Genomic DNA, 14328 nt, shown 5'->3' with positions numbered 1-14328 from the left:
GAACCAAATGAACGTACTGTATCTCAGAACCAAATGAACGTACTGTATCTCAGAACCAAATGAACGTACTGTATCTCAGAACCAAATGAACGTACTGTATCTCGGAACCAAATGAATGTACTGTATCTCAGAACCAAATGAACATACTGTATCTCGGAACCAAATGAACGTACTGTATCTCGGAACCAAATGAACGTACTGTATCTCGGAACCAAATGAACGTACTGTATCTCAGAACCAAATGAACGTACTGTATCTCAGAACCAAATGAACATACTGTATCTCGGAACCAAATGAACGTACTGTATCTCGGAACCAAATGAACGTACTGTATCTCGGAACCAAATGAATGTACTGTATCTCAGAACCAAATGAACATACTGTATCTCGGAACCAAATGAACGTACTGTATCTCGGAACCAAATGAACGTACTGTATCTCGGAACCAAATGAACGTACTGTATCTCGGAACCAAATGAACGTACTGTATCTCAGAACCAAATGAACGTACTGTGCCTCGGAACCAAATGAACGTACTGTATCTCAGAACCAAATGAACATACTGTATCTCGGAACCAAATGAACGTACTGTATCTCGGAACCAAATGAACGTACTGAAATGGGAATCAATTTATCTGTGACCACAGATATCAGACCTTTCAAGTACTTTCATTTTGTCATGGTGGGTTAATGGGTACCATGACAATTGGGTTCTTTTGATTTTTTTAAAATGTTCTGAAGTAGTAGTACTGAACACAAAACTCAAGTTGATTATAAACATGTTTTACTTTCAACTGTACTTCACTGTTATGTTGTTAATTACTCATATAATTACCTGGACTGTCATGGGAAAGTGTGTGTGTGCGTGCGTGCGTGCGTGCGTGTGTGCGTGCGTGCAGTAAGCTATGTGTGTTGCACAGTGTAGGCTAGTTTTGATTAACCTTTTCAGAACAGCCTCTGTCCTTTTTGTTTGCATTGTAGAATACATTGTTTTCCTTTTGCATGTTTTGATTTACCCATCTCTTTTTTTTATTCTAATTTACATTTTGAACCATATAAAGCTGCTAACAATTCAGAGTCAGAAGGTAAGAGAGTCACTCGTTGTGGTTGAGTTTTCTTTTGTTTCTTTCTCCCTATTTTCTCCCTTTTCTCCCATTTGGAACATGTGTCCTTTATGTTCGATTTCTCCCCTTGTTGATTAGCACAATTATCATAAATAGTGGGGAAACCTTTAATGGGGAAGTGTGTATTTCATTGATTCATAAGCTTAATTTATACGCATACTTATTTATAGTATTTAAGTTTAGGGATAAGGGGTAGGTAAAATAGGGCTTGTAGGGTCCCTGGAGCCCTCTTTGAGAAGCACAACCACTGCTTTAGAGGGTGTTGTTCTGTGTGAACAGGAGGTCCAGAAGACACTGTTGTAAATACTAGGCTACTCTCTCCCCCTCTCATAGATACCACTCGACCAAGGCGGGACTACGAGGTTGACGGCCGCGACTACCACTTTGTAATGTCCAGAGAGCAGATGGAGAAGGACATTCAAGAGCACAAGTTCATAGAGGCGGGTCAATATAATGATAATCTCTATGGAACTAGCGTCATGTCGGTGAAATATGTGGCTGAGAGGGTGAGGCTCATTAACTGGCACTTAATACCGTATCATCAAGAGCTAAAGTGCCTGTTTAGAAGCTGAGGGATTATCTTTTAAAACCCTTCCTCCCCATTTCTCAGGGTAAACACTGTATACTGGATGTGTCTGGAAACGCCATCAAGCGACTACAAGTAGCACAACTCTACCCCATCGCCATTTTCATTAAGCCTCGATCAATTGACTCATTAATGTGAGTGTTAACTTAAATACATGCTTTGTGTCGTTTCAAAGTGGATAAACAGGTTTTGTGGTTGTTTTTTTATTGTCACTCTCGCCCAACAGGGAGATGAATAAGCGACTGACAGAGGAGCAGGCAAAGAAGACATATGACAGGGCAATGAAGCTGGAGCAAGAGTTTGCTGAATACTTCACAGGTATGATATTAAAATACTTCAATAGATTCATTAGTAGCCAACTAAAGCACAACATAGACCAGGCCAACCTTCGGACGACAACAGCGAGGTCCACAGGGTCACATGGAGTATATATATTTTTATTTTCCTACGGCATCTCCACATTAGACCTCATTTGAATTATTGTATTGGTAAGACAAACCTCTGGGTTACTTTAGTAACCTCAGTTTATCAAGCGAATCGAGCGAGAGAATCGCCTAAGGGTGGCGCCATTTCCATGGTGCCAACACAGAATAAATCCATATACTCACGAAACAATACTGATTGGGTCGTGCAGCTGTCTGTCACGACTGTGGCTGCAAGCTCCGCCCAGAGCCTATAAAGCAGCGCACAGCCGGAAGACGTCATTCCTATCAACCAGTCCTTTTTCTGTGCTCTTTCTAAGCAAGAAGGGTAGTAAGGGCGATTCTCTCGCTCGATTCGCTTGATAAACTGAGGTTACTAAAGTAACCCAGAGTTTATCTAAGCTCATCTCGCTCAAGAATCGCCTAAGGGTGTACATAAACCCCCCGTATCACTACCACCAGTTGAAAAGGAGGCCCGACCCGGGATCCCTCCCCCAGCAGTCCCCTGCCCGTGGGGAGAAGGAAAGGCAAGGAGGCTATCTGGACCACAGGCCCAGTAGACAAGAACCTATCCAAGGAGCTAGCCAGCGTAGACTGTCTAAGCACTCAGACGCGGGCTGATGGTACCCCATCTTATATGCCCTAGGATCTATCTCCTGAAGTGCGCGTGTGTGACCGTTGTTCCCAACTGTCCCATCACATAGCGGCAGCTCCCGGAACGGCGTGAGCAATTCCAAAAGATGCCACGTCCAAGTTGTAGTACGTGGCGAAAGTCGAAGGGGACGACCAACTCGCCGCCGTACACACATCCTGAAGTGAGGCTCCCTTTGCAAGGGCCCAGGATGCAGACATGCCCCTCGTAGAGTGAGCCCGCAAAACCCTCCGGGGGTTGTGCTCCTCTTTCGGCATAAGTCAACTGTATGGCTTCCACAACCCATTGTGAAAGTCTCACCTCGGTTATGGGAGTCCCTCTTCTCTGAGGGTCCCATGCAACAAACAACTGACTGCCCTTCCTAAAGGCAGCAGTCCTGTTCACATACAGTTTCAGTGCCCTGACAGGACAGAGACTGTTCAGTCTCTCGTCCTCCGCCGATGCGAACGGGGGCGGGTGGAAAGCCGCCAAATCTACCGGAGCACATCCGGAAGGAAAATTCTTAGGCAGGAACGACAGGTTCGGCCTGAGCGAAAACCCTGTTATCGTTCCCACTGAACCTCATGCAGCTTGAGCTCACTGAGAGCGCATGCATGTCACTAGATCGCTTCGCTGTAGCCAAGGCGACCAGCAGGGCGGTCTTTAGTGAGAGAAATTTCAAACCCACTGTGTCCAGTGGTTCGAAGGGGGCTCTTGACAGAGCGTGTAGCACCAAGCTAAGGATCTAGATTCCGGCCGAGCACGCTTGACACCCCTCATGAACTGACGAATCAATAAGTTCTCACTTATTGGTCTGTTGTCCATACCCACATGGTAGGCCGAACGGCCGCCAGGTTGAGTTTGACCGAGGAGTTCCCCAAGTTTCTATCCAACAATTCCTGCAGGAAGGTTAGGATAAGAACCACCGAGGCTTGAAAAGGAACCACCCGTTCCGGCCTCGCAGCACACCAGCGCACAAACACGTTTCAAGCCGTGTTGTACCGCTGTCTAGTTGAAGGGGCCCTGGCTCCCAAAATCGTCCCAATGACTCTAGGGGGCAAGCCCGTGGCTACTAGGGTCGATCCTTCACCGGCCATACCCAGAGATCTAGGTCGTGCGGGCGCGGGTGGAATATCTTGTGACCCGCCTGGGTAAGCAGATCCCTCCATAGAGGGAGCTGCCAGGGCCGGTCGTAGAGGAGGGGACAGATGTCCTGCCTCCAGGATCCTCGGGCTGGCGCCACTAGGAGCACGCTCGAGCCCTGAACCCTCACCCTGGCTAAGGTGAAGGGAATCAACTCCAGTGGAGGAAAAGCATAGAGTAGGCCCTGAGGCCACCGATGTGCCATCGCGTCCAGTCCCAATGGGAGCAGTCAGGGAGAAGAAGAGTGGACACTCCTCGTTCCCGCCTGCAGCGAACAGGTCTGCCACCGGTGTCCCGAACCTGTCCCAGATCTGTTCCACTACACCCGGGTGTAGGGACCAGTTGCTGTAGCGGAGGGGACCTCTGGACAACAGGTCTGCACCCGCGTTCAGAAGTCCCGGGACGTGGCAGGCTGTCAGTGACAGAAGACGTCTGTCGCACCAAGTCGAAAGCCTGTATGCCAACGTGTGCAGGCGTAGGGACCTCAGTCCACCCTGCCTGTTGATGTAGCACATCGTTGTCGTGTTGTCGGTACGGACGAGGACATGACAACCCCATATGAGCGGCTCGAACGCTTGCAGCGCGAGGAAGACCGCTAGGAGTTCCAGATAATTGATGTGGGCGGACCTCAAGGTTCCATCCCATATCCCTCTGGCTGACCTGCCTTCGTGGGTGGCCCCCCACCCACTCAGGCTCGCGTCCGTAGTGACGACCTTCCTGGTCAACGGTAGACCAAGGGGGACTCCCTCCGTCAGGATCCGTCTGTCCGACCACCATCTCAGGGCGAGCGTGCATTCCCCGGGGATTGTCACTCGCCGCGAGAGGAATCTGGTGGGCACCCGTAGAGACCTCAAACAGCGCTGAAAGGGTCTCATGTGGAGTCTGCCCAACCGCACCGGAGAGATGGCCGATGCCATCAGTCCCGCCATACATAGGCAGATCCTGAGTGGCAGTCTGTGTCCTCTCTGGAACAGGGCCACGCACTTCAGGAAGGCGTCGATCCTCTCCGGGCTCAACCGAGCCGTGAAGGAGACTGAATCCAGTGCTATGCCTATGAAGTTGATCGACTGGGCGGGCACCATAACACTCTTCTCGTGATTTATGGTGAACCCTAGGGAGGACATATGGGACACCACCCGAGTGGTGTTCCACAGTGCCTCCTGTGGCGAGCCCGCACTCAGAAGCCAGTCGTCGATGTAGCTTGCTACACGTAGACCTCGTCGCCGCAGAGGGGCCAGAGCCGTCTCGGTGCACGGTTGACGAACACCCTGGGGCTCAGGGACATCCCAGAGGGGAGAACCGTGTACTCGTACACCTTCCCCTTGAAACCGAACCTCAGGAACTTCCTGTGAGGTGGGTAGATAGGGATGTGAAAGTAGGCGTCTTTCAGGTCTATAGATGTGAACCAGTCGTTCAGGCGTATAGAGCGCACAAGAGACTTGGCTGTCAGCATCTTGAAGCGGAAGGACTTGAGGTACCGATTGAGAGCTCGTAGGTCCATGATTGGACGTAGCCCCCCCCCCCCTTCTTCTTGACCAGGAAGTAGCGTGAGTAAGACCCGCTGCGACTCTGGCTCAGGGGTACCTCTCTGACAGCCTTCTTCTCCAGCAGAGTTGATCTCCTGCTGGAGAACCTGACCCGCCTCACCGCGTGCATCGGAGTAGAGGACTTCTCCGAATGCAGGGGGTCTCATAGCGAACTGGAGCCTGTAACCTCTCGCTATGGTGCGGAGAACCCAAGGAGACGCTCCGCACAGTTCCCACTGTGTCAGGCGACGCGCAAGGGGGTTCTCCATCGCCAGGGGAGCGCGTCGTCGCGCAGGGCTGGCGCCCCCTGGTGGACCAGAGAAAATTTCGGCATGACCCGTCCTGCCAGTGGCGTTTAGGCCCGCCACAAGGCCAAGGTCCCGCCCCACTGTCGGAGAGCCCGGGGGCTACTCCTGGCAGTGGGTTCATGTCCCCCCGATGTTGTTGTCGTTGTTTTTGTTTTAATGGCGTGAAGGCCTTCATTACAGGAAATAAAACAGGTACAACATTGGAAACAACAACATGTCGATGATCGGCTGCACCCGTGGTGATGCTCCGCATCGTGAGCCCCCGCCTCTTCCTGGGCGGTCTGAGTGTGAGAAGAACACTCGAATCCAGGCTCGGGGGGGGGAGGGGAGACGTCTGGTCTCGTCTCCCCTGGGATGGGGACGGTGTCACTTGCTCTGTGGCTCCCCACGGCCTCTGCCCTGGCCTCGTCTGGGGCCATGGGGCGGGCGGCCGTGGCCACGCCCAGCCGGGCGTCTGTCACGGTTGGGGGTGTCGGCCGAGGCACCGGACGGTGCCAGCTGGCCTCCTGCCCTCTCCTGGTGGGACTTGGAGCCAGAGCGGCCACCCCTACCACCGCTGGTGTGTTGGGGTTGGCGTGCGGAGGGAGCTCTTGGAGGAGCTCGCTGTCCGTCGTCCACCTTGAAAAGCAGCCTATCTAGAATGCTAAGCATGCTAGGGTGGCATCGGCCATCCAACGAGGTTGCTACTCCCGACCTCGAAAAGGTTAGCTAAACAGCTAAACAACCCTAGCTTCACAATGTACATACCTGTAATGTTGAGGGAAGCAGTCGGTAGTCGAGGGTCGCTGGGGAACCACGTCGAGTGAGACTCGTGCCTTTGGCCGCTGCGTGAAGTAGTAGCAGCGGTAGTTGTCGGTGAAGGCCTAGGACTGCATCCGACATCTCGTTGTCGCAACCACCCGGCTCGGGGGAGCCTCGTCGGTGGGCCGATGAGATCCCGCTGGAGGGAGAGCAGCACCCAGAGCCAGCCGGCGAGGCCTGGCTGATGTCTTGGGTCTGGCTCCACAGGCCTGTTTACCAGTGTGGTGAAGAGCGTGTGGAGCTTGTTGTTGGCGGTCCGAGCCGCCTTCCTGGCAGGGGAGGAGCCCAGGGAGGACTCGTCATGGTGTCTCTGAGACGCGTCAAGGTTGAGGGGTCTGGAGAGAGAGGACGAGGTGGTGGGCCTAGGCCTCAAGGTTTGGGGCTGGTCGGGACAGCCGGGCTCGGAGGTGTCGACCAGGGACCTGTCTTGGTGACTCTTGACGCGTGAGATGCGTCAGCTTTTCTCCCCGTCTGCGAAGCAGAAGCAGCAGGGGTAGAGACCAGAGGTCTCGAGAGCCTGGCGAGCATGCTCTAGACCCAGGCAAACCATGCAGCGAGAGTGACTGTCCTCAGGGGACAGCAGGTTGCTGCATTTGCATGAGAAAATTCCCGGTGGCGTTCCTCCTCGGGAACCCGGGAGGGCTGTTGTCACCCCTGCTGAAGGTCCTCCTGGGTCTGGTTGTGCTGTGTAGCGTCACCGCCAGTAGCCATGTTGCCTAGTGTAGTTTTCCAACTGTACACTGAGGTGTAATAAGGCTAGAAAACTAACCAGGGTCTTCCGACACAGGGAAGAGTCTTGTAGGTCAAGCACAGTTGTAGCTTAAAGAAGGAACCAGCAGTTCAAGACATTGTAGAAGCACTTCTCCTTTAAGTTATAATATAAAATTATAAAAGAAGAAGGTGGTGGAGTAGAAGAGTAGGACTCGTGGTGCTCCACTGAAAATCAGCTGTCTAAACAGAGAGGACCACGTTGTGAAACTGTGGTGGCCAGAGAGGCTGTTTAGTTGCGTGAAAGAAAGGCGCCGGACTACGGGAAGGCCGCAAAGCCTGGGGCTCGCGTAGCGCGGCCGTCGGGCTGGTGCTGTTTAGGTCTGACGACACAGAGCGATGCGGCGGTTCGTTGGGTAGTGCGGGTTGCGTAGAGCAGGCCCGTGGCCTTCGATAGCAAAAACAACCGTGCCAAAAGGAAGCTAGAGAAGCTGTAGTCAACGCCTGACGGCTGGAAACTAGCTAGTGTCTAGCGGAGCTAAAAGGCTATAGCTGCGTTAGCGGGAGCTAGCTAACCTAGGAAGGCTAGCGAAGCTGCGGCTGGATAGCAAGCTAGCGTCGTAACCCGGCTACGGTGGTTGCTTGTTGTTGGTGACGCTAAAATCAACGCCTAGCGGCAGAGGATTAGCTAGAAACACCGGTAGCAAGCGAAACAGCGTTGCAGCTTGCTGCTTATGCGGGTTGTCTGTTGCCAGGGTTCTGTTGAAGTTGCGACTGAAACATACCCACTGAGGGTCCTCCTGGGTCTGGTTGTGCTGTGTAGCGTCACCGCCAGTAGCCATGTTGCCTAGTTTAGTTTTCCAACTGTCCACTGAGGTGTAGTAAAGGCTAGAAAACTAACCAGGGTCTTCCGACACATGGAAGAGTCTTGTAGGTCAAGCGCAGTGTAGACGCAGCTAGAAATATATATATACATATATAAAATATATATATATATATATAATAAACATATTTAATACATGTTAAATGTATATCCAATATATTTAATAAATAGCTACAGGACCACAACAACAAACCATAGATTGCATATTACATATATAATATATACATATATATATATATATATATATAATAAACATAATACAAACAGTAGCTAGAGGCAACAGGAGTAGCAACAGGAGTAGCCGCTAGAGGAGGCTAGAGGTAGCTAGAAAGGCTGCTAAAAGCAGCTAGCTAGTAGCTAGGGTCTTCTACCAATCTAGCCGTGGGCCGTGAGGCCGTATGGAAGCCTGTGATCGCGTGGAGCGGGGGCTTCCGAGCCGACGGGGTCTTGCGACACAACGTAGTGAGAAAGAGCGTGGTTCAGCGCGGGCTGAGGGAGTCTGTAAAACTGCGTGGTAGCTAGTAGGGTCCCTAACAGTTTTCGAGGCTTTAGCAGCAGAGAAAACAAGGGAAAACAGAGCTAACAAGCTGGGGTTGCAAAACGGAGGCTTAACAACTCACCGTAGCAGAGCAGCGCAGGTTGACGTCCGCGGATCGCTTCTTTCCGACGAGCGGCTGTCTCGTCCATTGTCGGCTGGCTCTTGTCCAAGGGCCAGGCAAAGCTTCGCGGCTAACGTGAGGTCTTCCGACGCTGGTTAGGCTAAGCGAAGAGCTAAGCTAGCGTTTGTCAACGCTAATAGAGCTATGTTCAAGAGGCCTCTCGGCACTGCTTGAAAAAGTCCTAGAAACTTACCTAGTTTCTTTTTCTGTGTTCGTGAGTGTAAGACCACCGGGTTTCCACCGCGAATTCCAGGGTACAAGTGAAGCACTCGTCCAGGGGGAATAATAGTCTCAACGGAGTTATGGAAGTGGTAGTCTTAGAAAATACATCTGTGTTAGCGCAGAAAAAGGCAGGAATGACGTCTTCCGGCTGTGCGCTGCTTTATAGGCTCTGGGCGGAGCTTGCAGCCACAGTCGTGACAGACAGCTGCACGACCCAATCAGTATTGTTTCGTGAGTATATGGATTTATTCTGTGTTGGCACCATGGAAATGGCGCCACCCTTAGGCGATTCTTGAGCGAGATGAGCTTAGATAAACTCCCCTCGATTACAGATACAGTACCAGTCGATCTTCATTTTCTTATGTGATCTGACTACATTAACAGCAGCCTCTGGGTTTTTTTGGGGCTTTATTTTTGCACTGGCAAATTCGTCTGGTTTCCAGGCTTACAATTAACCACTTAGTTGGTTGGCCAGAGTCCCTCAGGGCTCTAAACTAGTGACCTTTCTGTTTTTGCACTACACTAATTATCTTTGCTGAAAATAACTACAGTACAAGCTACAAGCGTTGCGATGCATTGTGAGATTAAAATGTTCTCCATATAGAATTAAAGCATGTTCTTGCATGCATTCTGTTTGGCATTAATGTGTTGGACTTCTTGATAAATTAAGTACTTAAAAGGGGAACTCTTGATTTCCAAATAGTCTGCATAAAACTAGTTCATTATTGCCATTTGAGGAGACAGCAACTTATAATATACACAAAATACACTATGTGAGCCAATATATGGAATACATTAAGCTTGTTGCGGAAAACAAATAAATCTGCATGTTGTTTAAAATCACTTCCTGTAATTGAAAGACAATTAGAAAGCTGGTGAGAGATAATATTTGACCATTGACAACTGGGATTGTTCACAGGTCAAATTAAAGCCATTATGCATGCATTATTATGTTACAATCTCTGGAGTTGCATCTTCTTGTGTCAAAATGGTTGCGCTTGTCCTTGCAGCCCTGGTTCAAGGAGAGACCTTAGAGGACATTTATAACCACTGCAAAATGGTCATAGAGGAACATTCTGGACCATATATCTGGATTCCTTCAAAGGAGAAACTATAACTCAGCACCGTGGCAGGGACTTTGGACTGCTAGATACTAGTAATAATTTGTAACATATGATAACTGTATGGCGATGAATAGTCTTCATAAAAAATATATTGTGAATATTGGGGGTTTTTTTCCTTGGGGGGGAGGGGGTTTCGAAAAAAGAAATATTTTCTTTTCTTTCTTTCTTTTTTTTGTCTTATTTTTTTTCCACAACATGAATGTTCCTGAATGTATACCACAAAGTGTTAGAACATTTTAGGTCTTGAAAGATTTTAACATTTGTATATTTGTTGTTTTTTATTTGCAAAAAGAAAAGAGAAAAGCAATGAAAATGAAATAAACACGGGGTACGTGGCCACATCAACACTGTGTGGCATTTCACATAGGAAACAAGAGGTGGAATATACAGTAGAAATGTCTTCTCCACAGGAAGAACTTTAATTTGTGTGCAAAATCCCCTACCTCCACCCCACACACACACACACACACACACACACACACACACACACAATTTAGGCATTTAGCAGAGCGACTTACAATTCACACACACACACACCATGCACACACATACACACAAACACACACCCGTGCGCATGTTTGTATTACTATACACAATTACACATCGACATTTTGCCATTTTTAACCGTAATCCTGAAGCCTAAAATAGCTGATCTACAAGCTCACAACACGCTGCAGTGCAACGGCTTGTGAGCTTGGGGATCAGCTGTTGTCAGTGCATGTCAGCAGAAGTAAGTATAAATCAGGTTTAACTACAACCCCAACACCACTGGTTCTCAAACACTGGGTCGGGACTTTATTTTGGGTCCTTTTATTTTTTGTTTTCTTTTCAAAACCTTTTCGAAAAAAACATTCCCAAAAAACAAGGAAACAAATTCAATGATTATCTTTTTTCAGTAATTTCATGAAGAAATCATATTCTGCTATATTTACTTGTATTACTAAGTATAGTAATACAAGTACACACATACGCATGCATGCAGAAGCAATCGTGCGCACGCACGCACGCACGCACGCACACACACACACACACACACACACACACACACACACACACACACATACACACATCAGATCAGTGACTATGATCAGGACCTCACCTCATATAGTAGCTGAACCTTCATCTATGCACTCACCATTGATATCCTTCTTCATTGTTTGTTTCTTTTTTTGGTTTACCCATTCAATTATTTATTTATTCCTTTGTTGACATTGAGAAGTGTCCATGCAGGTTTGAAAATGTTGTATTTGATATAAAATTTCCAGTTAGTTGTAACCGTTTCCATAATGGAGTTTGTTTATTCAAGAGAAGATTTTTTTCTCATTCCACTGCTTTCACCACACTAAAGTGAGTAAAGGGAAATGGCTTCTATAGGTAACCGAAATCTAACACTATATTTTGCTACTTATATTGCTAGAGGGCACAAAAGCACAGAATAATTTATTATAAATAAATAAAAATTATATATATATATATATATAACTTTGATTAAATGATAATTCACAGAGCCTATTTTATTTGAGTAATATGTGTCATGATGTTTAAATGTTTGATAGTATTGGAACGGATGGGAATATTATTTCATTTTAAAACAAAAACTCTTGTCGACTCAATCAACTAGTATATTTTAACACTTTTTCTTCTGTGGTTGACAATAATGATAATCGTATATAATATTTTTACAACAAAGTATTAACATAATTACACACTGATATCAGATATACAAAGTATTAAAACATGACAAATACCTCAATTGGGCATAGCTACAGTATTCTATTAGGTTTTACTGCACAGAAAAAGCCTAGTCACCATTTTAAATTGCAGTCTAGAAAAGTGGTTCTCAAAAGTATGGTTCGTTGAGGGACCATCAGGGTTCCTTGCGGGGATTCCAAATGGACGCTTTACAGGTCTGTAACTCTTGAGAGTTATGGGGGTCCTTGAAACAAACTAATACAAAAGGTTTTAGAATAACCAGTATTGCCCAGGTCAAGCATCTCAGTCTGCACTTAACATGTCTGTGTCAAGCCTTTAAAAAGATATGTGTAAAATGTGCTTATTGATTCCAAACACAGAACATGGAAGTTATGATTGATTGCTCCTCCTAGGCCCTGTTAACAACTTTCAACCTTGCGTCCCTATTTTGGGAATGCCACTGTAGGGGAACATTTTGGGAATGCCACTGTAGGGGAACATTTTGGGAATGCCACTGTAGGGGAACATTTTGGGAATGCCACTGTAGGGGAACATTTTGGGAATGCCACTGTAGGGGAACATTTTGGGAATGCCACTGTAGGGGAACATTTTGGGAATGCCACTGTAGGGGAACATTTTGGGAATGCCACTGTAGGGGAACATTTTGGGAATGCCACTGTAGGGGAACATTTTGGGAATGCCACTGTAGGGGAACATTTTGGGAATGCCACTGTAGGGGAACATTTTGGGAATGCCACTGTAGGGGAACATTTTCAACATCTTTGTTCCCACTTTCACATTTGTGTTGAAAAAATATTGAAGATAGCAAATATGCAAACATGTAGCTTTGTTGTTCTTTTGTTTGAAAGTATAAAATAGGGCATAGGTGGTTAAAGGTTAAAGTGTGTGCAAACTGTTAAAAGGAATGAAACATCCTATTGAATTAAATCCAATTTGAACATTGTAGGATTTCAAGAAATCCTATCAAATCATTGTTATACATCTGTAATGTTATCGACCAATTATAAGGGATAATCTCTGTAAATTACAGAGCTCAGACCTAATCAAATGGAGAACAAAACCCTGTATAAGCCTGTTGCCCACAAATAAATACATTTGCACAGGACTGCTATAACCTGGGGGTATTTTTTTACAGGGCATCTAGGTTAAATATGCCAGAATCTTTACAAGCGCTGTAGTCTGTAAACATTACAGTATATTTGACTTGGATGGGATTAAAAATCACAGAGATGCTTTGGTAATAATTACATTACCCCACCACCACCTCTATAGAACTAGTTCTGTCGGAATAGGGCATGTGACCAAAACATTTATTGTCCAAATGAGAAGAAATGAATTAAGGCATGGTTTTAAAGGGGCTTTTGTGATATATTTTCGTCCATACTGGTTCATGATAGCACCCTCATGCAGAAACAAAACAAGTGTTTATGAACTCTAATGACTAAAAGAGCATTCTAAACCAAATGGCCAAATGGACAGAAATGCCATCAAATGGCGGTCCGTAGCCTAATGCAGGTCAAACTTCTCTTATTGGGGTCCCTGCATGGCACACATTTTCAAATGGGGGTACCGCAGGCTAATAAGTGTCAATTTGGGGGTCCTTGACATGAAACAATTCGAGAACCAATGTTCTAAACCTCATTTAGGTTTTCACACTCACATCTGTGCAAAGGCCATTTGTTGATTGGTGTGTAAATTTGTTCCTTCTTTTGAACGGTGTAAAAGTGTAAAAAGTGTGACTAACACTAGGATTTTACTGGACACTCCTGACATTTCCTTAACAGGCTGTATTGAGAAAACCGAATGGGTTCTTCTAACTCAAAGGAAGAGTTGATTTCTCACGCAGCTTTGCTTAGTCAGTCGTATACAATATATATACAATATATAACATGAGTTTACTCTCCAATTGCTTGCCTTGTTTTGAAAGGCATACAATATAATACCTCACTGTGTAAAGAAAAACGTTTTGTACTTGGAATGGCTGATAAAGTCATCTTCCAGTGTGGTACTGTAGCAACCCCATTTTGTGTAACGCAGTTCTTTTTGATTCCCTTCAAATCTGTGATCAGTGTGTAATCTATCATTCTTGCTGTTGGTTTAGAAAGCATGCTTCTTCACCCAATGTTAACTGGCCTAGCAGTTAACCTACACCAATGGCAGGTGTGTGGTTTACTGGTTTTAATCAGACGTCTCAGAAGTGCACTTATAGTTGTATATTTTAGGAGGAAGTATAGGCACAGCACGGTTACTACAGGTAATGACAAAACAAATATCTGTCCCTTTTTGGAAAACAAATCATCACAGAATATGCCTCCTTATAAAATAAACCATTGAAAACTGTGAGGACAGAGTTAGTGTGGACCACTTTTAGTAGAATAATAAATTACATTACCTTTTTTTGTATCTGAGTATACTCTATGTACAGATATTATTCTATTTCAACCCCTCCTCATAATTTGTTGAAATTAGTGTCTGACA

At 46.6% G+C, this 14328-nt stretch overlaps 1 protein-coding gene across 2 annotated transcripts in view; it reads left to right on the top strand.

The window, feature by feature from the left end:
- Positions 1-11393, top strand: part of dlg2 (discs, large homolog 2) — a 173044-nt gene extending 161651 nt beyond the window's left edge. For both annotated transcript variants that reach the window (XM_083778062.1, XM_083778061.1), the window contains 4 exons: positions 1458-1630; positions 1735-1844; positions 1937-2028; positions 10024-11393. In XM_083778062.1, coding sequence (XP_083634188.1) covers positions 1458-1630; positions 1735-1844; positions 1937-2028; positions 10024-10130 — 482 coding nt within the window. In that variant the 3' untranslated portion in view covers positions 10131-11393. The remainder of the gene's footprint in view (positions 1-1457; positions 1631-1734; positions 1845-1936; positions 2029-10023) is intronic.
- The last annotated feature ends 2935 nt before the right edge of the window (positions 11394-14328 follow it).

This window comes from Protomyctophum parallelum (genome assembly GCF_964188405.1).
Source record: "Protomyctophum parallelum genome assembly, chromosome: 1".
In the NCBI taxonomy this organism is placed as follows: Eukaryota; Metazoa; Chordata; class Actinopteri; order Myctophiformes; family Myctophidae; genus Protomyctophum; species Protomyctophum parallelum.
The sequence above is the reverse complement of the archived record's forward strand: the minus strand, read 5'-3'. Positions and strand labels throughout refer to the sequence as shown.